This window comes from Scyliorhinus canicula, chromosome 1, assembly GCF_902713615.1.
Source record: "Scyliorhinus canicula chromosome 1, sScyCan1.1, whole genome shotgun sequence".
Lineage (NCBI taxonomy): Eukaryota > Metazoa > Chordata > Chondrichthyes > Carcharhiniformes > Scyliorhinidae > Scyliorhinus > Scyliorhinus canicula.
The window spans coordinates 143,125,001-143,145,512 of record NC_052146.1 but is presented as its reverse complement, the minus strand read 5'-3'; the positions used below and the strand labels follow the sequence as shown (position 1 = coordinate 143,145,512).

General features: G+C 45.9%; 1 protein-coding gene across 1 annotated transcript in view; it reads left to right on the top strand.

The window, feature by feature from the left end:
- csmd2 (CUB and Sushi multiple domains 2) overlaps positions 1–20,512 on the top strand; it is a 2,254,685-nt gene that overhangs the window by 1,717,759 nt on the left and 516,414 nt on the right. Inside the window, exons 16-17 of the mRNA XM_038801178.1 lie at positions 550–688; positions 15,679–15,866. Coding sequence (XP_038657106.1) covers positions 550–688; positions 15,679–15,866 — 327 coding nt within the window. The remainder of the gene's footprint in view (positions 1–549; positions 689–15,678; positions 15,867–20,512) is intronic.

Sequence of the window (20,512 nt, the reverse complement as noted above, 5' to 3'; positions counted from 1 at the left end):
TGGCTCTGTTCTGTATTACCAACTGCTTCACTGTCTTCACATTCATCTTATCTTAAATGTATGCAGTCATTCTTAATGATTGCCTGAATCAATGAATGAAGGTGAAATGTAAATTTGAGTAAGTTTGAGATACTGAAGGTTTTGGCTTTTTCAAAGTCACTGGAAGTGGCCTCTGTTAAATTCTTAGCAGGAAATAATTGCAATTCAAGGAATAACATATGAAATCGGCATGCACAAAACCAGTTCCTTGTGAAACAACGCAGGATCATTCCATGCAAAACTGTGGCCACACAGCAACCCCAAACTAAATCTCCTGTCCACTCAATATAAAAATTAAGAGGGAACATCACTTGTATCCACCTGTATCTTTGCTATTGATAAACATAGAGAATGGCTTTCTCCTGCTCCTGTGTTCTATATGCAACTTACTTTGTATTATTATTTAAGCTGTACAGAAAGAGAATAAAATCCAGAACTTTTACTGAGTTCTGTGTATTATTCTGTGTACTATGCCAAGCTGTGCTTCATTCTGAGTTTGTTTCCCTACAGCACCGTGTGGAGGTCACCTAACTGCTCCAACTGGAATGATATTATCTCCAGGCTGGCCAGGATTTTACAAGGATTCACTGAACTGTGTGTGGGTGATTGAAGCTCAACCAGGATATCCCATCAAAATAACCTTCGACAGGTACTTTTGCACATTTTCCAATGATTAGCAAGAATCCCTGTTGGAATGCATTCAGCCAATGCCGGGTACGCTCGTGTAGTCAACTGAACTAATAATCGAGAGGCCTGGGCCTCTCTCCCAGACAACGTGATCTCAAATCCAGTAATGGCACCTTGTAGAATTTAAATTCAACTTTTAAAAACCCGGAAATTAAAAAGCTGACATCAGCAAAAGTGACCATGAAGCTACTTCACTGATGCCCTTTAGTGATAAAAGCTGTTTTCTTTACCTAATCTGACCTGTATGTAACTCCAATTGTACAATAATATGGGAGATTTCTAATTATAGTGGCCTAGCACACCAGTGTGATCCTTACATTGAGAAGTGAACAGTTACACCGACATCCTGAGAATTATTTAACAGAGTGTTATCAGCAAACTTCATCAGTCATTTATGGACACAGCTTTAGTTGTCACAATCATGTGCATAAAAGCTAACATACTGTCTCAGCACAAGCAATGGTTTCCCCGTGAAATGTGAAGCTTGGCAATGAAGAATTTGCAGGGAAATCAGACTCTCTTTATTTAGTCATTGAGCTTCAGTGATTATTGCTGAAAGGAAAATCAAAGAGTTTGCAGTCATTTTTAATCTTTAAGACTCTGCGATTGTCATCTTGATCATATTCATGCTTATGTTCTAGGCTTGCCAAGCTTGGTAAGTGCGTGAGAGGCATTGAGGTTGGGTGTTCTCTCTGATTTGCCACTAGTGCGTAAAGAGTAAGGGGTGCGGGAAGCCTTGAGTGCTGCAATTTTCAATGGGTCTCATTCACTCAGGCTTTTTGAGGTGGACCATCAGAGAGGGAGAGGGCCGTCACCACCTGGACACAAGGATCAAGAGGCTGAAATGGGACATAGACCTCTGAAGAGCACAAAGGGGCATAAAACCATCCTCCGATTTGCAGATGACCGCACCCACCAGAGAGTGGCCACCTTCAGAGGCTTAGTTTCCAACAAATGTCAGAGAAGCTATTTTGCTGAAGGCTGTGCTTCTCCAGTGAGGGAGTCACTGATCTCCACACTATGACTAAGGAGGAAGTTAGCCCATTGCATGTGGCTCAGGATCATTCAGAGATCTCCTGACAACATTTATGGGACTCAGCTACCATGCTAAATACTCTAGCATCACTGCATCAAGAAGGTCGTCAATGCCATATTCAAGAGGCTTGGCCAGTCTGCACGTTTGTGCCAATATGGATCGGGGCTGGTTTAGCACAGTGGACTAAATAGCTGGCTTGTAATGCAGAACAAGGCCAGCAGCGCGGGTTCAATTCCCGTACCAGCCTCTCCGAACACGGGTCGGAATGTGGCGACTAGGGGCTTTCCACAGTAACTTCACTGAAGCCTACTTGTGACAATAAGCGATTATTATTATTAGAATCAGGCTGAGAAGGCTGTAGAATTTGAGGCCATCGCTGGGTTACCCCAAGTGCAGAGTGTGATCAACTGCATACACGTGGTCATCGAGGCTCCCACAGACCAGATAACAGGAAGGACTTCCCTTCACTCAATGTGCAACTGGCCTGCAATCATTACAAACAGACCCTTCAAGGTTTCTCGAAACTTGTCACTCGACCTTCATACCAGGCAAGTCCCAGAAGCTCCACCCCACACACCTTCAAGGAAGGGCACTGAGCAACAAGGACTAAACACTGAAGATAATATGGCTCTTTATGCCTGTATGGAATCCTAGCACAGATACAGAGTGGAGATATAACAACTGTCACATGACAACTCAAGTGACTATTGAGAAGGCCATAGGGCTTCTGAAGGTGTCTTGATAAATGGATAGTTCAAAATGCCTTCAATATCCTTCGATATGCCTCAGCACGGGTATCGTGTGGCATAATGGTGTACTGTGCTTTGCAAAATCTCCACATGATATAAAAAAAGGCTGAAGGCACTGGATACTGCAAAGGCTATGGGCCCTGACAATATTCCGGCAATTGCACTGCAGACTTGGCTCCAGAACTTGCCGTGCTCCTAGCCAAGCGGTTCCAGGACATCTAAAACATTGGTATCTACCCAGTAATGTGGGAAATTGACCTGGTATGTCCTGCACACAAAAAGCAGGACAAATCCAACCCAGCCAATTATACCCTATCAGTCTATTCTCAATCATTAGTAAAGTGTGTCTGCGCGAGTCTCACCCCCACAACCCAAAGATGTGCAGGGTAGGTAATTGGCCATGCTAAATTGTCCCTTAATTGGAAAAAAATCATAAGTGAAGTGATGGAAGAGGTCATATATGGTGCTATCAAGTGGGACTGACTTTGGAAAAACCTGCTGATGGATGCTTAGTTTGGGTTCTGCCAGTGTCACTCGGCTCCTGAACACTTTACAGCCTTGGTTCAAACATGGACAAAATAGCTGAACTCCAGAGGTGAGGTGAGAGTGACTGCCCTTGATATCAAGGCAGCATTTGACCAAGTAAGGCATCAAAGAACTCAAGAAAAACGGGTCAATGAAAATCGGGGTAAACTCTCCAATGGTTTGAGTTATACCTAGCGCAAGGAAGGATGGCAGTGGTTGTTGAAAGTCAGTCATCTCAGTCCAGGGGTATCACTGCAGGAGTTCCTCAAAGTAATGTCCTAGGCCCAACCGTCTTCAGCTGCTTCATCAATGATCTTCCTTCCATCCGAAGTGGGGGATGTTCGCTGATGATTGCACAATGTTCAGCAACATTTGTGACTCCTCAGTAACTGAAGTAGTCCAGGTGCAGATGCATCAAGACCTGGACAATATCCAAGCTTGGTCTGACAAGTGGCAAGTAAAATTCATGCCACACAAGTGCCAGGCAATGACCATCACCAATCAGAGAGAATCAAACCACCACCCATTGACATTCAATGGCATTACCATCACTGAATCCCCCACTATTAACATCTGGAGGTTACCATTGACCAGATACTGAACTGGACGAGCCGTATAAATAGTGTGGCTACACAAGCACATCAGAGGCTAGGTAACTCACTTCCTGACTTCCCAAAACCAGTCTACCACGTACAAGGCACGAGTCAGGAGTGTAATGGAATACTCCCCATGAGCCTGGATGAGTGCAGCTCCAACAACTCTCAAGAGGTTCGACACTATCCAGCATAAATCAGCCTGCCAGATTGGCACCCATTCTGCAAACATGCACTCCCTCCACCATTGAAGCACAGTAGCAGCCGTGTGTATCATATGCAAATTGCACTGCAGGAACTTCGCAAGACTTCTTAGGCAGCACCTTGCAAATCCACAGCCACTACTATCTAGAAGGACAAGGGCAGCAGTTACATGGGACACTACCACCTGGAAGTTTCCTTCCAAGTCACTCACCACCCTGACTTGGAAATATATCGCTGTTTCTTCACTGTAGCTGAGTCAAAATACTGGGACTCCCTCCCTTATAGAACTGTGGGTGCAACTTAACCACATGGATTGCAGGGGTTCAGGAAGGCAGCTCACCACCACCTTCTTGAGGGAAATTAAGGATGGGCAACAAATGTTGGTCTCACCACCGAAGCCCACACCCCATAGAAATGATTTATTTTTTAAAGTTTGCCAGTTCTTCTTTTACCTCCTGCATTGTGAGACCTTTTTACTGCAAGCATTTAAATTAAATTGGTCACTCACCCATCATAGATGCACACCACACCTATTTTGGTGGCAGCCTAACTGTCCAATATGATGACACCGTGATGCTTCCTGCATGTGGCTACTCAATGCTGGCAGAGCAGAGGTCAACTCTGACTCACCAGGTGCTTCACAGAGAGTGCAAAGGCCATCTGAGTATTGGCATTGACTGCATGGTACACTTTTCTCCAAATTCATGATTATCTTTTGTGACATTTAAGACAGTAAGTCGAATGTTGCGCTTTCCATTCACTTTGCCAGAACACGTCAGGTCATAGATACTCTTTCAACAATGCAGCCGCGTATGTGGGCTGTTCATCTCCTCCTCTATCTCCGACCTTGCCATTTTCCTCCAGCAAACCTGATTCTTCCTTCAGTCTGGAGAGAAAAGGCTTTCCCTCCTGGCCCATGTTGCTTAGAGGAGCACCTTCAGGAAGGGATCAGAAAATCTAGACATTGCCCTTGCTCTGCCTTCTACCATTTCCCAACCCCTTGAGTTGCAAGACCTCCCTTTCAGTTTCTTCCAGGGTCACAGGCAATAGAAATGCTAAGTGCTGCCTTTTAAAGCTGGTGCCAGCCTCGCCTGATACATGCCTGAGTTACCTGACTGGCTAGTTCCCAAGTCTTTCATTAGACCAACCCCAGTGATATTGCTGTTCCACTTCCTTCACCCGCTCAGGGTCCTCACGTTACCATGGACGATAAAATCCTGGTCATAATATCAAAGAGGCTTTCCTCTCACTTTGACCTTTTCCCTATTTCCTGATTATGAGGCAAAGCAAAAGACCTGCCTCAATACCAATGCTGGCAGAGCTCTCTTCTGATTCCCATTCTCTATATTTATCAAGGTGGGAATATTTCATGAGTAATGTTATACTCTTACCATCATTCGACAAGTGACCAAATTTAATTTAATAATCTTTAATGTTATTAGTAGGCTTACATTAACACTGCTAAGAAGTTACTGTGAAAAGCCCCTTGTTGCCACATTCCGGCACCTGTTCGGGTTCACACAGGGAGAATTCAGAATATCCAATTTACCTAACAGCATGTCTTTCGGGACTTGTGGGAGGAAACCGGAGCACCCGGAGGAAACCCACGCAGACACAGGGGGACTGTGCAGACTCCGCACAGACTGAGACACAATCTGGGAATCAAACCTGGGACCCTGGCGCTGTGAAGCAACAGTGCTACCCACAGTGCTACCATGCGGCCCTCAAGCATGCTACCATTGCAACACTATCCTGAAAGCAAACACGTATTGGTATGTGCATCATTATTCACTTTGCAAAATATATACGAAGGGCTGAGAATTAATGAATATAGTTTGAAGTGTTGTGAATATTCTTCCCAGCAGCAAGAAGATGTACTTTTTACCTATAAAAACAATTTCTAAACAGCGATACAATAAAAGGTTCAATATTTTTACTGTGTATAACAGGCAAGTTATGACTTGAATGTTAACATCATGGGAAAACGGGAGCCAATCAGTCCTGCATTGTCTTTTAAAAGCTGTTAAGTTGTTTCCCACCTTCAGTCCATTCTTACTCGGTAGTTAGTCTCCACAAACAGATTCAACGCTGCCATGTTATCAACAAATTACATTAAGTTACACTCTTGCAAGCATTTGCCTAAAATCTAGAATATATAATCCTTACATAGGTCATGGGCTCATTGAAGCTGACTTTGCCAGAATTCTCTATGTGAAGTCGCATGTCTAATTTCTGTGATAGCCCATTGCCATTTACTTTCAAATGTTATGGCGTCAAAACGTTAAATACCAAAACCTTAAGGATCGATTGCCTAAAATGTCAGTCAGTGATGATGTATTATCTTTTCTCCACAATCTCTTAGACTGTTTCCTGAGATAATAATGTAGTTTTTCTCAATAACTGAAATTTCTGGTATCAAAAATAATATTTTGAACAAACTAAAAATGGCATCTATAACTGATTTCACAATAACATGATTGCATTTGTCCATTGAATTACATTTAGTGCCTACTAATGATTTTATTGATTTGAATTTGAAACTCTTCAAAGAGCTGGACATGAAACTTTTATTTCTGCTCAGAGATGTGTCTTTGTTCGTTAAATGCAGATTGTACAGCCTGAGGATTTGTAGCGTATCCATTTTCCAATAATGCATCGGTATTTTTTCACCAATTTAACAACTTGAATATTTTTCTTTTCACATTTTGTTTCTCATTTGGTTCTCAAAATTAATTGAAGAATAGCTAGAGGACAAATTTCAAAACCTTTGTTCAGGTGGAGTTTATTAAACTGTTTCTTCGAGGCACATGTATGTGTGAGAGCTGAAAGAGGGGCTGATTGAAAGGATATGGAAGACTTTGCGGATTGCGCTAATTTTTTGCATACTAACGTGAAGGTGAGAAAGTGTTATCCTCATCCTAATTTGAGTATTTTAGATTTTCACCTTGAAGCAATCAGAAAGACTCTATCCTCTATTGTTGATGGAAACTCTTGGACCCTCTCCATTTTAAACCATCAGATCATAAGACGTAGAAGCAGATTTAGGCCACTTGGCGCATTGAGTCTGCTCCGCCATTCAATCATGGCTGATATTTTTCTCATCCCCATTCTCCTGCCTCCTCCCCATAATCCCTGACCCCCTTATTAATCAAGAACCTATCTATCTCTGTCTTAAAGACACTCAATGATTTGGCCTCCACAGCCTTCTGCGGCAAAGATTTCCACAGATTTACCACCCTCTGGCTGAAGACATTCCTCCTCATCTCTGTTTTGAAGGATCATCCCTTTAGTCTGAGATTGTGTCCTCTGGTTCAAGTTTTTCCTACAAGTGGAAACATCCTCTCCACGTCCACTCTATCCAGGCCTCGCAGTATCCTGTAAGTTTCAATAACATCTCCCCTCATGCTTCTAAACTCTGAGTACAGGCCCAGAGTCCTCAACCGTTCCTCATACAACAGGCTGTTCATTCAAGGGATCATTCTTGTGAACCTCCTCTGGACTCTTTCTAAGCCCAACGCATCCTTCCTTAGATACGGGGCCCAAAACTGCTCACAATACTCCAAATGGGGTCTGACCAGAACCTTGTAAAGCCTCAGAAGTACATCCCTGGTCTTGTACTCTAGCTCTCTTGACATGAATGCTAACATTGCATTTGTCTTCCTAACTGCCGACTGAACCTGCACGTTAACCTTAAGAGAATCGCGACCAAGGACTCCCTTTATGTTTCCGATTTCCTCAGCATTTCCCCATTTAGAAAATAATCTATGTCTAAATTCCTCCTTCCAAAGTGCATAACGTCACATTTTTCCACATTGTATTTCATCTGCCAATTCATTGCCCACTCTCCTAGCCTGTCAAAATCCTTCTGCAGTCCCCTTGCTTCTCAGCACTACCTGTCCTTCTGCAGATCTTTTATCATCTACAAACTTAGCAACAGTGCCTTCAGTTCCTTTTTTCATGTATATTGTGAAAAGTTGTCGCCCTAGCACATACCCCTGAGGCACACCACTAGTCACCGGCTGCCACCCTGAAAAAGACCCCTTTATCCCCACCCCCTGCATTCTGCCAGTCAGCCAATCCTCTATCCATACCAGGATCTTACCCTTAACACCATGGGCTCTTAAATTATTTAACGGCACATTATGCGGCACCTTGTCAAAGGCCTTCTGGAAATCTAAATAAATCATGTTTACTGGTTCCCCTTTGTCTAACTTCCTTGTTACTTCCTCAAATAACTCTTTTTTTAAAAAATTATTTTTATTCTCCTCATTTTTCCCATTTTCTCCCAAATTTACACCCACCAACAATAAACAATAATCGGCAGCAAATATGTCAATCCCCATAACAATAACAACGATCCCATCCTCCCACCAACCCCCAAACATTAGCCCGCATGTTTACATAAACAAATGACAAAAAGGAATCAGGGATTACCCATAGTCATCCTTAATATGCACAGCCCCCCTCCCACCCATCCCCCCCCAACTAATGTTCGATGTTATCCAGTTCTTGAAAGTGCATAATGAATAATGCTCATGACTTGTAGAACCCCTCCGTCCTTCCCCTTAGTTCAAACTTAACCTTCTCAAGAGTCAAGAATTCCAACAGGTCCCCCTGCCACGCCAGGGCAAAGGATGGAGAGGCTGCTCTCCATCCCAACAGGATCCGTCTTCGGGCGATCAACGAGGCAAAGACTATGATATCTGCCTCCGCAGATTCCAACCCGTTTCCAACCCTGGCTTGTCCGACACCACGAATATGGCCTCCTGTGGACCCGGGTCCAGTTTCACATGCATCACCTTGAAAATTACCCAAAAAACCTCCTTCCAGTAATTTCATAGCATTTACAGTGCAGAAGGAGGCCATTCGGCCCATCGAGTCTGCACCGGCTCTTGGAAAGAGCACGCTACCCAAGCCCACGCCTCCACCCTATCCCCATAACCCAGTAACCCCACCCAACACTAAGGGCAATTTTGGACACAGGGCAATTTAGCCTGGCCAATCCACTTAACCTGCACATCTTTGGACTCTAGCTTTGGACCAAAACATATGAACGTGATTAGCCACCCCCCCCCCCCCCCCCCCCCCCCCCCCCCACAACGCTCACACACATATTCCACTCCTTCAAAGAATCGGCTCATCCTCGCCCTCATGAGGTGTGCTCTGTATACCACCGTCAGCTGTATCAGCCCCAACCTCGCACATGAGGTGGAGGCATTCACTCTCCAGAGCACCTCATACCAGAACCCCTCCTCTATGACCTCTCCCAACTCTTCCTCTCACTTTGCTTTGATCCTTTCCAGTGGTGCCTTATCCTCTTCCAAAATAGCTCCGTATACCGCTCACACTACCCCCTTCTCCTGTCTCCTTGTCGTCAGCACCTCCTCCAGCAATGTGGAGGCCGGTTCCTCCGGGAAGCTCTGTATCTCCTTTCTGGCAAAATCTCAAACCTGGCATGTATCTAAATATTTCTCCCTGCTCCAGCCCATACTTTGCTCCCTGCTCCTTCAATCCTGCAAACCGACCCCTAAGAAACAAGTCTTTTAGCGTCTTAATCCCCTTCTCTTCCCATTTCCGGAAATTTCCATCCAACCTCCCTGGCTCAAATCTGTGGTTCCCCTGAATCGGCATTTCCCTTGACCCTGCCCCCAACCCGAAGTGTTGGCGAAACTGCCTCCAGATTTTCAATGAAGCTATTATTACCGGACTCCCTGAATATTTCCCCGGAGCTATCGGGAGCGGCGCTGTTGCTAGTGCTTTCAATCCCGACCCCCTGCACAAACTCTCCTCCATTCTGACCCATTGGGAATCAACCCCTCTGACCCAGCACCGCACCTTCTCCACATTCGCCGCCCAGTAGTAATACATCAGGTTCGGAAGACCGAAACCCCCTGCCTGTCTTCCTCTCTGTAGCAGCATCTTTCTCACTCTGACCACCTTCCCTCTCCATAAGAATGAGGTAATCCTTCCCTCAATCTCCCTGAAAAAAGCCTTTGGCAGGAAAATCGGTAGGCATTTGAAGATAAACAGAAATTGCGGCAACACGTTCATTTTAACCTCCTGTACCCAACCCGCCAGTGACAGAGGGAGACCATCCCACCTTGCCATATCGGCTTTCACTCTTTCCACCAAACTAATGTTGTATCTGCGAAGCCTCCCCCACTCCTGGGCAACCTGCAGCCCCAGATACCTAAAGTGAGTCCCTGCCCTACAGAATGGCAGCCCCCCCCCCCCCACCCCCCGGCCAAGATACCACAAAATACTCACTCTTGTCTCGGTTCAGCTTGTACCCCGAGAAAGACCCAAATACCCGCAGTAGCTCCAATATTCCCCCTATCACCACACTCGGTTCCGACACATATAACAGCAAGTCATCGGCATATAAGGACACCCTATGCTCTATCCCCCAACCCCCTCGCACTATTCCTTTCCATGCTCCTGAACTTCTTAATGCAATGGCCAATGGCTCAATCGCAAGTGCAAACAGCAGAGGGGACATAGGACATCCCTGCCTCGTCCCTCAGTGGAGAGAAAAGTATCTCAAGCTGATGTTGTTTGTGCGGACATTCGCCTTTGGCTCCTTATATAGTAGCTTTACCCAGTTCACAAATATTGGTCCAATCCCAAACTGCTCCAGAACTGCCATCAAGTACCCCCATTCTACCGGGTCAAACGCCTTCTCGCCGTCCAATGCCAGAACCGCTTCTGTTTCATTCCCTTCCGCCGGTGCCATAACGACGTTCAAAACCCTCCTAATGTTCTCAAAAAGCTGCCTCGCTCTCACAAACCCCATCTGATCCTCACCTATCACCTTCGGGAGGCACTCCTCCAGCCTACCCGCCAGTACCTTCGCCAATACTTTTGCGTCCACATTCAGAAGTGATATGGGCCTATACAACCCACACTCCGTCGGATCCTTATCTTTTTTTAGCAACAGTGAAATTGATGCCTGCCCCAAAGTTTGTGGCAACACCCCCTTCCCTATCGCCTCTTCAAACATCCCCACCATCAGGGGTGCCAGCTTATACTTGAATTTTTTATAATATTCCACCAGAAACCCATCCGGCCCTGCCACCTTCCCCGACTGCATTCTCCCAATCGCATCCTTTATCTCCTGCCCCACTATTGCTCCTTCTAATGTAGCCCTGTCCCCCTCCCCTAGCCTCGGGTGCTCCAACCCATCTCAAAATTCCTGCATTTCACGGTCTCCCCCGGGTAGCTCTGACGTGTACAACCTCTCATAAAACTCCTCAAAAACCTTGCTAATCAGCTCTGGAGCCACCACCAACTTCCCTGCCCTATCCCTCACCTGAAGAATTTCCCTTGCTGCTGCTTCCCTCCAGAGCTGACCTGCTAACATACTTATCTCCATGTTTATAAACTGCACCCCTAGCTCGTCTCAGTTGGCGCACCGCCTTCCTGGTAGACAGTCGGTCGAAGCTCGCCTGTAGTTCCTTTCTCTTCCCCAGCTGGGGCTGGTTTAGCTCACTGGCTCTTAAAGCAGACTAAGCAGGCCAGCAGCACGGATCGATTCCCGTACCAGCCTCCCCAGACAGGTGCCGGAATGTGGCGACTAGGGGCTTTTCACAGTAACTTCATTGAAGCCTACTCGTGACAATAAGCGGTTTTCATTTCATTTCATTTTTCATTTCTTTTCCAGCTTCGCTGGGTCTCCATCTTCCGCATAACTCCTATCTACCTCCAACATCTCATCTGTTACCCTCTCCCACTCCAACCTCTCCTCTTTGTCCACCCTGGCCTTAAACGAAATTACCTCACCCCTCACCACCGCATTTTGAGCCTCCCAGACAACTGCCTTCGACATCTCACCCATACAGTTGAAAACTACATATTCCTTAATTACCTTTTCAATTTTCTCACAGAACACTTGGTTCCCCAAAAGCCCCACATCCAGTTTCCACCCCGGCCTCTGCGCTAGTTTTTTTGAAGAATAAAGGGATTAAGGTTATGGTGTTCCGGCAGGAAAGTGGAGCTGAGTCGACAAAAGATCAGCCATGATCTCATTGAATGGCGGAGCAGGCTCGAGGGGCCAGATGGCCTACTCCTGCTCCTAGTTCTTATGTTCTTATGCTGTCCTTGACTTCCCTCATCAACCAGAGATGCCTTATCCTCCCCATAGCATTTTTCCTCCTCCTTGGGATGAATTTATGCTGTGCCTCCTGAATAACCCCCCAAAATACCTGCTATTGCTGTTCCACTGTCTTCCCTGCTCGGCTCCTTTTTAATCAACTCTGGCCAGCTCCACCCTCGTGTCTTTGTAGTTACCCTCGTCCAATTGTAATACCGTTACATTGGATTCTAGCTTCTCCCTCTCAAACTGCAGGGTGAATTCTATCATATTGTGGTCACTGCTCCCGAAGGGTTACTTCACCTTCAGATCCCTAATCAAGTTTGCTTCATTACACATCACCAAATCCAGAATTGCCTGTTCCCTCGTGGGCTCTACCACAATCTCTCCAAAAACCCATCTCTTAAACATTCCACAAATTCCCTTTCTTGGGATCCACTACCAATCTGATTTTCCCTGTCCACCTGCATATTGATTATTGTGATCGTGCCTTTTTTACATGCTTTCTCTATCTCCTGATTTTCTTCACTGTCTGCTTTGCTTTGCTGCCTCTCAAACCTATCGCTCCTATTTTTGGCTTGCAACAAATAAAAATCCTTTGCTATCATGAACGTCCCATCCTCTCCAATGTCCTTGTAGCCATCTGTGACCATTTCTGGCCATCTGTGTTTATTTTATTGGATCACTGCTATTATGTCTAATTTTAAATTAGAGTCTTCAACTCTTTGCTACGTATTATCAGCTGGATCTAACAGGAAAATGCATGGAATTCACAAAATGTATTGTCCAACACTTCTTCATGAGGAAAGGTTCGACTGACCGTGCTTGTTTCCACTGGAGTTTAGTAGGGTGAGGGGTGACATTATTGAAGTATATAAGATCCTGAATAGTCTTGATAAGGTGGACGTTTCCTCTTGTGGGTGACTCCAAAACCAAGGGGCACTGTTTTAAAATTAGGGGTTTCCCTTTTAGGACAGAGGATATTCCTTTTAAAAGCATGGACATTTAATCTTCTAATAAATTATGCAAATGTCCCATTGCCTGTTCTGATCCCACAACCGTACAGTACACTGGGCTGGATTCTCCAATTTGAAGACCAAGTGCTGACGCCAGCGTGGGACAGTGCTGTTTTACACCAAAAACAACGGCGCAAAAGCTGCACCGATCCTCTGTCTGGTGGGGGGGGGGGGGGGGGGGGGGGGGGGGGGGGGGGCAAGCAGCCACGCAGCGTAAAGCTCCCGGCTTTAGCTACGGATACGGCCCGAGAATTTCCGAGTCTGTGGCCGAGCATGCGCACGGCGGCAGCCTGCAGCGGCCGCGCCGTGCAACATGACGCCGGCCGCACGCGAACCCAGTCTGCCAAAGACTTCCCCTCTTTGACCAGGCTCGCCACCCCGGACCACCCCCCACCAATGCCCCAGCCCCCATCAAAGCCCCCCCTGCCCGCGGAACGGCTCCCACCTGACTGGCGGTGCTGGACTCCGTCCGCAGCCGCCACGCCGGTTCACGAAAATAAATAGCATGAGTGACCCACGCCTTTGGGAACTCAGCCCAACGGGGGCAGAGCAACGGGGCATCCTGAGGCCGTCCTGACGGCATGCGGCGTACTCTGTTTTTTTAGGGGTGGGGCATCGCAAAAGCGGTGCCGTCACCGATTTCGGTGAAAACGGGGATTCTCCAGCCAATTGCCAAACGCGATTTCACGGTCGGAGAGCGGAGAATCCCAGCCACTAGATTTGAAAACAGAAATAAACTGCAAATACTTTCACTCCATCTAAATTATAATAACTGTCACATAAACATGCCATTAAATTATATATGCTGTACCTGTTATAAATTGTCATCTAGTTCTCATTACATGGAAAGGTTTACTCCCCACCAGCGCATGACAAAAAAAGTTGCATACGGTGTTAAATTATGGCCAATTGAGAGTTTTCCTAACTACATCATGCCCAATATTCTGAAAAGATAGACATCCCTGGTCTTAATGCTCCTTGCTCTGATTGCATGATATGAAATATTTAATGTTTCATGCTGTTGGAGTGTTGAGGAAGGATAAAAGTGAAGTTGTAGGACCACCATTTGGCCATGCACTCAATGTACAAAGCAAATATTTCTGAGCTCTTTTGTATCAACCGCTGATTGGGATTTTTGCTTCTTGAGATGTACTGTTTCAAACACAGAATTAGCTTTGAGGGGCATATCAGTGCTTAGTACCAGCACAACTGTGAAGAATTGTTAGGACCTTAGTTTGCAGCAATAGTTGCCTTGTATTTGGTTTCTGACCATGGCTGAGCAGAGAAGATAATAACATATGGGGTGGTACAGTGGTTAGCACGGCTGCCTCACAGCGCCAGTGGCCCGGGTTTGATTCAGGCCTCAGGTGTCTGTGTGGAGTCTGTACGTTCTCCCCGTGTCTGCGTGGGTTTCCGTCGGTTACTCCTGTTCCTCCCACAGTCCAAAGATATGTAGGTTAGGTGGATTGGTCATGTCAAATTGCCTCTTAGTATCCACTGTTGTGACTTCTGTGTGAGTGTGCTGAACGCTCAATTTGGCTCTGTTTCTTGTCTAAGCTCTGGAGTCGCCAGGTGTCGTTAAGACACTGCCACAAGCTTCAAGGAGAAGTTCAAAGCAATAAAACCGTACACCAATTAGTAAGTCCAAACAACTAGAGTTTATTATAATACAATTATAATAACTACCCATGCACACGCTAAAAGGATTAAACTTATTCCTACCACTAAATAACTAATACTTACCTCGAAGGAACTGCTGGGTCAGGGAACAAGGCCTCTTGCTCTGCTCTGGTCTGCAGACTTCAGATTGGTATCAATTGAAAAGGGGGTCGGGAGTGCCTATCTCTGGTAGCGGTCGTTGGGAGGCACTTACTTGTTGGTGGCTGCTGTCCGAAGGCTGGAATAGGAGCCAGGAGACAGGAGACAGGAGACTGAACCATGTGTGGGACCTTTCTTTTATAGGTCCCAGGGGATCCGCACCCCTTTGGGCGGACTCCCTTACCTGCTTGGAATCGATTGGGTCTCTTCCCAATCGATTATGTTTGAACCCCTCAATCATGCGGCAGTTCCTCGGTCACTGGGGCGGTTCTTGGGACTTATTGTTTTGGGCTTCTCTGGCGTCACAGGGTCTGGCCTTCCATAGAATGTATCGATCTGTGTTTAACTTGTTTCCATTGTATCTGGGGATCGCCCGGTATCACCTCATTAGTATGTTAACTGGTTTCTTTTCACAGTGCTGTCTGGTTTCTACAACAGTCAAAACTGGTTTCTGCAGTCGTCCCAATATACAATCGCTTTGCAAGCTGCTTGCTTTACAACATGCCCATTTTCCCTGCATTCCTTGCAATCTTCCATTTTGTGTTGGGCAGTGGCCACCCCAGGTGGCTACACCACAAAAAGGTTATGAGGAGTTACAGGAATAGGGCGGCAGTGGGCCTGAGTCAGGTGCTCTTTCGGAGATGGTCGGTGGAGACGCAATTGGCCAAATGGCCTCCTTCTGCGTTGTGGTGACTCTATGATAAAAAATGATCTTCCGGTCCTGCCACTGTCAACAGAGTTTCCAATTGTTTGCACCCTGGGGAACCCGCTGCACCGGCGGGGGCGCGGAGGGGTGACATCGATCGGACTGGAAGTTCCCACCGGCAGGGATGGCCAGAAAATCCTGCCCAAATGTGTGTATCTGTTCATCACAGCAAATTATATTTCAAACTCTGATAATAACTTTTAACTCTCTTTTCAGGTTTAAAACCGAAGTGAACTATGACACCTTGGAAGTCCGAGATGGAAAATCTTACTCCTCACCATTGATAGGCCTCTACCATGGTACTCAAGTACCTCAGTTTCTGATCAGCACTAGCAACTATATTTACCTCCTGTTCTCTACTGACAAAAGCCACTCAGATGTTGGGTTCCAAATTCGGTTTGAAAGTAAGTCATTTGGAAATTCAATACACATCTGCAAATCCTGGATGGCTGATTGACTGCAGCCAGCAGATTCTCGTCTATTTTCTTCAAAGTTCCAGTTATCACAGGGGTGGATGTCAAAGATAATACCTCAAGGACCGATCAATGCTTTATATTTTACCCGTGGGAACATTGCTGTGCCTGTATTTCAGAATAAAATCATGGAATGCTTTTTATAGCACAGACAGAAGGAGGTCATTCAGTCCATCATGTTGTGCTGGCCCCCAGAATGAGCAATTCACCTCTCTCAACTCTCCCTTGCCTTTTCCCCATAGCCCTGCAGTTATTTCCTTTTCAGGTGAATATCCAATTTCCTTTTCAAAGCATCAATTAACTCTGCGTCCAGCAGAAACTTAGACAGTGCATTCCAGATACTAATCACTCTTTGCCTGAATATTCTTTTCCTTATTTCATCATTTCTTCTTTTGGCAAGTACCTTGGGCGGGATTCTCCAATCCCGCAGCAGAGTGTCCATACCGTCGTAAACACCGTCGCGTGGACACTCTGCCACGTCAAATTCTGGCCCCTCCAGGGGCCAGTACAGCGCTGGAGCGGTTCGCGCCGCTCCAGCTGCAGATCCCGGCGTGAACTGTGCGCCGCGGGATCCACGCATGCGCAGTTGTGCCGGCGGCAACGAGGACATGCGCAGTGGTGCCGGCACCAACACGCCCATGCGCCGTGGCCTCCTTCAACGTGCCGGCCCCGACGCAACATGGCACAGGGCTACAGGGGCCGGCGTGTAGGAAAGGAGGACCCTAGCCACAGAGGCCGGCCTGCCGATCAGTGGGTCCCGATTGCGGGTCAGGTCACATCGGAGGCCCCACCGGGGTCGGGCCCCCCCTCCACCCCCACGGCCGCCACCCGACCCTTACACGCCGAGGTCCCACCGGCGCAGATCAGGTTAGAACGGCGCCAGTGGGACTCAGGTCTTTTCCTACGGCCCTTCCGGCCGGAGAATCGGCGGGCCAGCACTGCGGAGAATTGTGTGACAGTGTTGGGGTGGCATAGCCCGTTCGCGGGGATTCTCCGGCCCGGCGGAGGGCTGGGAGAATCCCACACCTTAAATCTGTGCCCTCTGCTTCTCAACCCATCCACTAATTGGAATAGTCTCTCCCTGTCTATTCTGACTAGACCCCTCATGATTTTAAATATCTCGATCAAACCTTCTCTCACCTTCGTGGAGAACAGTGCCAACTTCTCCAGTCTTTGCATGCAACTGAAGCTCTTGATCACTAGAACCATTCTAGTGGGTTATTTTCTACATCCTCTCTCATGCCTTCTCATTCTTTGTGATGTGTAGTGCCTAGACTGGATGCAATGCTCGAGTTAGGGCCAAGCCAGGATTTTATACAGAACTAACGTAACTTCCTTGCTTTTGTACTCTATGCCTTTATTGATAAAGCCCAGGATGGCATATGCTTTATTAACAGTTTTCTCAACCTGTCCTGCCGCCTTCAATATTTTATGCAGAGACACACCCAGATCGCTCTGCTCCTGCCACCTTCTTTTCAGTTGTACCCTTCTGTATATTGTCTCTCCACATTCTTCCTACCAACATGAATCGTGTCATGCTACTTGTCTGCCCATTTTACCAATGTGTCTATGTCCTTCTGAAGTTTTACACAATCTTCCTCTTGGTTTAACACAGTTCAGAAGTGTTGCATCAGCTGCAAATCTTGAAATTGTGTCCTGTACACCAAAGTCTAGGACAGTAATATATATATATATCAGGAAGAGCAAATTCCTTGTTCCTTTCTATAACCAACCTAAGCATTATGATGCAATGATCACTGTCTCCTAAAAATTCTCCATCTGACATTTGATCCACTTGGTCTACCTCATTCCCAAGAACCAGGTCAGCAATGCCTCCTTTCTCATTGGACTGGAAACATACTGCTGTAGAAAGTTCTCCTGAACACACTCTCGGAACATTTGCCCCACTCTGCCCTTTTTGCTACTCCTGTACCAGTCTATATTTGAATAAATAAAGACCCTCTTATAACCGCTTCTTGCAATTCTCTGTAATGTCCTTGCACATTTGTTACTCAACATCTTTCCCATTATTTGTTGGCCTACAGATTACACTGAGCAATGTAAATTGCACCATTTTTGTTCCTCAGTTACACAAAGAATCCCTGCAATGCAGAAGGAGGCAATTCGGCCCATCAGGTCTGCACCGACCCTTCGAAAGACCACTCTCCCCTGTCCACTCACCCATCCACTCCGCCTTAACCCAGTAACCCCATCAGCTAACCTGCACATTCCTGGACACAAAGGGACAATTTAATATGATCAATCAGCCTAACCTGTACAGCTTTGGGCTGGGAAGGTAATTGGAGCACCCGGAGGAAACCCACACAGACAAGGGGAGAATGTGCAAACTCCACACGACAGTGATCCAAGGCCGAAATTGAACCCGGGTCCCTGGTGCTGTGATGCAGCAGTGCTAACCACTGTGCCAGCTGCCCAAGCCACATAGATTCTATTCGTGCCCCTCGTGGGATATCCTCTCACTCTCCAGCATTGCAATGTCCTCCTTTCTCGATACTACCTCCCTCCTCCTTTCTTTCCTTTCCTATCTTTCTTGAACAACTTGTAGCCAGGAATATTTGCCCTTCTTTGAGCCAGATCTCTGTTCTTGCCACAACACCATCTTTCCATGTGGAACTCACATTCAAGCACTGCAACCCTAATAACTTTATTACTTTCCGAACTTAGACTGAACCTACCAAGTTACCTTCCTATTTCCTAATCTCATATTATTTGTCTCACCTAATATTCTTTACAACTTGGTGTCATTCTCTGATATTACCGCCAGGCTCCCACATCCTTGCCAAGTTACTTTAATATCCATGAATAGCCATCCTGAGCTGACCATACCACAATATATCTGTGTTTTTTCTCTCTGTATGGAATAGATAGAAAATGTTCAACTCTTTCTCTGTCGACTTGTCACACATGCGAGCTTGTGAGGACTGATGCTGTGATCCTTGTTAAATTCATTCATATGCAGTTCAGGTAAAAGAAAAATAGCTGATGAAAGGCAGTTGCCAATTTTGACATGTTTATGATCCCGTTAATGGTTAGGCTTCCCAAGATTTTTAATGTACTCAGTGTACAGAGACAGTTTATAGATGAAACTCAGCAACTTGCACACTGGAAGTCACATTAATTGAGAAGCTGGATAATATGCTTAAATTACATGAGACACTCAAGTTATCAATGGTACAATACAAATAAACTCAGTACAAGAGTCAGTCAATATATCCTTTCTCAAAATGCTGCTTGCACGGTATCATTAGCTGCAAGACTGACTGGGCAAAAAGAGACTTCTTTCGACTTTTGAATCTAATGATATATGTGAGCAGTTTATTTTGTTATTTGAGCTGAGAATGTGAACAACATTGGTAAAGGCACAATTGGACATCCCCAATGTCCTGAGAAGATGGTTTGACTTCTGTTCGCAATTGTTTCAACAGTAAAGAGGGCATCACAAATCAAGAGTTCTGGTATGATGCTGCATGCAGCTTGCTCAGTTGTATAGGTGGGTAGTCTCTCTTTTCTGAAGGACATTGGTAAGCCAATTAGTTTCCCACAACAATTCATCAGCTTTCGGGCCATTTATTGCTGGTCCTTCTGACAAATTACTATATTTTATGTGTGCAATTTTGCAATTTAAAGTTTATGACCCCTAGGTTTCTCATCTAATGGTATTGGCAACATAACGTGCCCTGTACGTCAAATTGCAGAATCATGGAACTCAACTTCACCAATGACCTTCACTAAAAGAAGCCTTTTAGGCTGCAGCAGTGAATATGAGGCAACAGCCATTCTCTATTTTAACCTGGGTGAGCCATATAGGTGATAGATTCATCTGCTGCTCTTTGGCTGTAGATTCTCCTTCATTCGCATTTCATAGAATCCCTACAGTGCAGAAGGATGCAATACGGCCCATCGAGCCTGCACCGCCTCTCTAAAAGAGCACCCTATCCCCATAACCCCACCTGGGGGCAATGTAGCATGGCTAATTCACCGAACCTGCACATCTTTGGACTTTGGGAGGAAACCGGAGCACTCAGAGTAAACCTGTGCAGACACAGGAAGAATGTGCAAACTCCACATGGACAGTCACCCAAGATCGGAATCGAACTTGGGTCTCTGGCGCTGTGAGGAAGCAGTGATCACCACCGTGCTGCCCAACGAGAGCTGCCCCAGCCATAAGGCAAATTCTGACTTAATTAGATTATGTGCATAGGCCATGACCACATCAAAGTTCAAACCAAGTAATTGACACTGTAGATGAATCAGTTTCACTTTTTGTGTACTCTGCAGGCCAAGAGATGCTCTTAAATGTTTAACTGGCGGAAGACAATTTTTAAATCACAGTTGTCCTATCAAAATTCCATTTTTTTAAAATATTTTTATTGAGCTTTTAACATTTTATATCACAAATTCACAGGGCCAAATAAGACCAACAAATATATCAACAAAAGAAGTAGTTCAAACTGACAGCTGCAGCAATAACCCTTCTTAATAAAAATATTTCTCTTGCAGACTTTGCATTGCCAGACTTCACCAGAATATGTATTTACAGTTGTTCATGTACATTA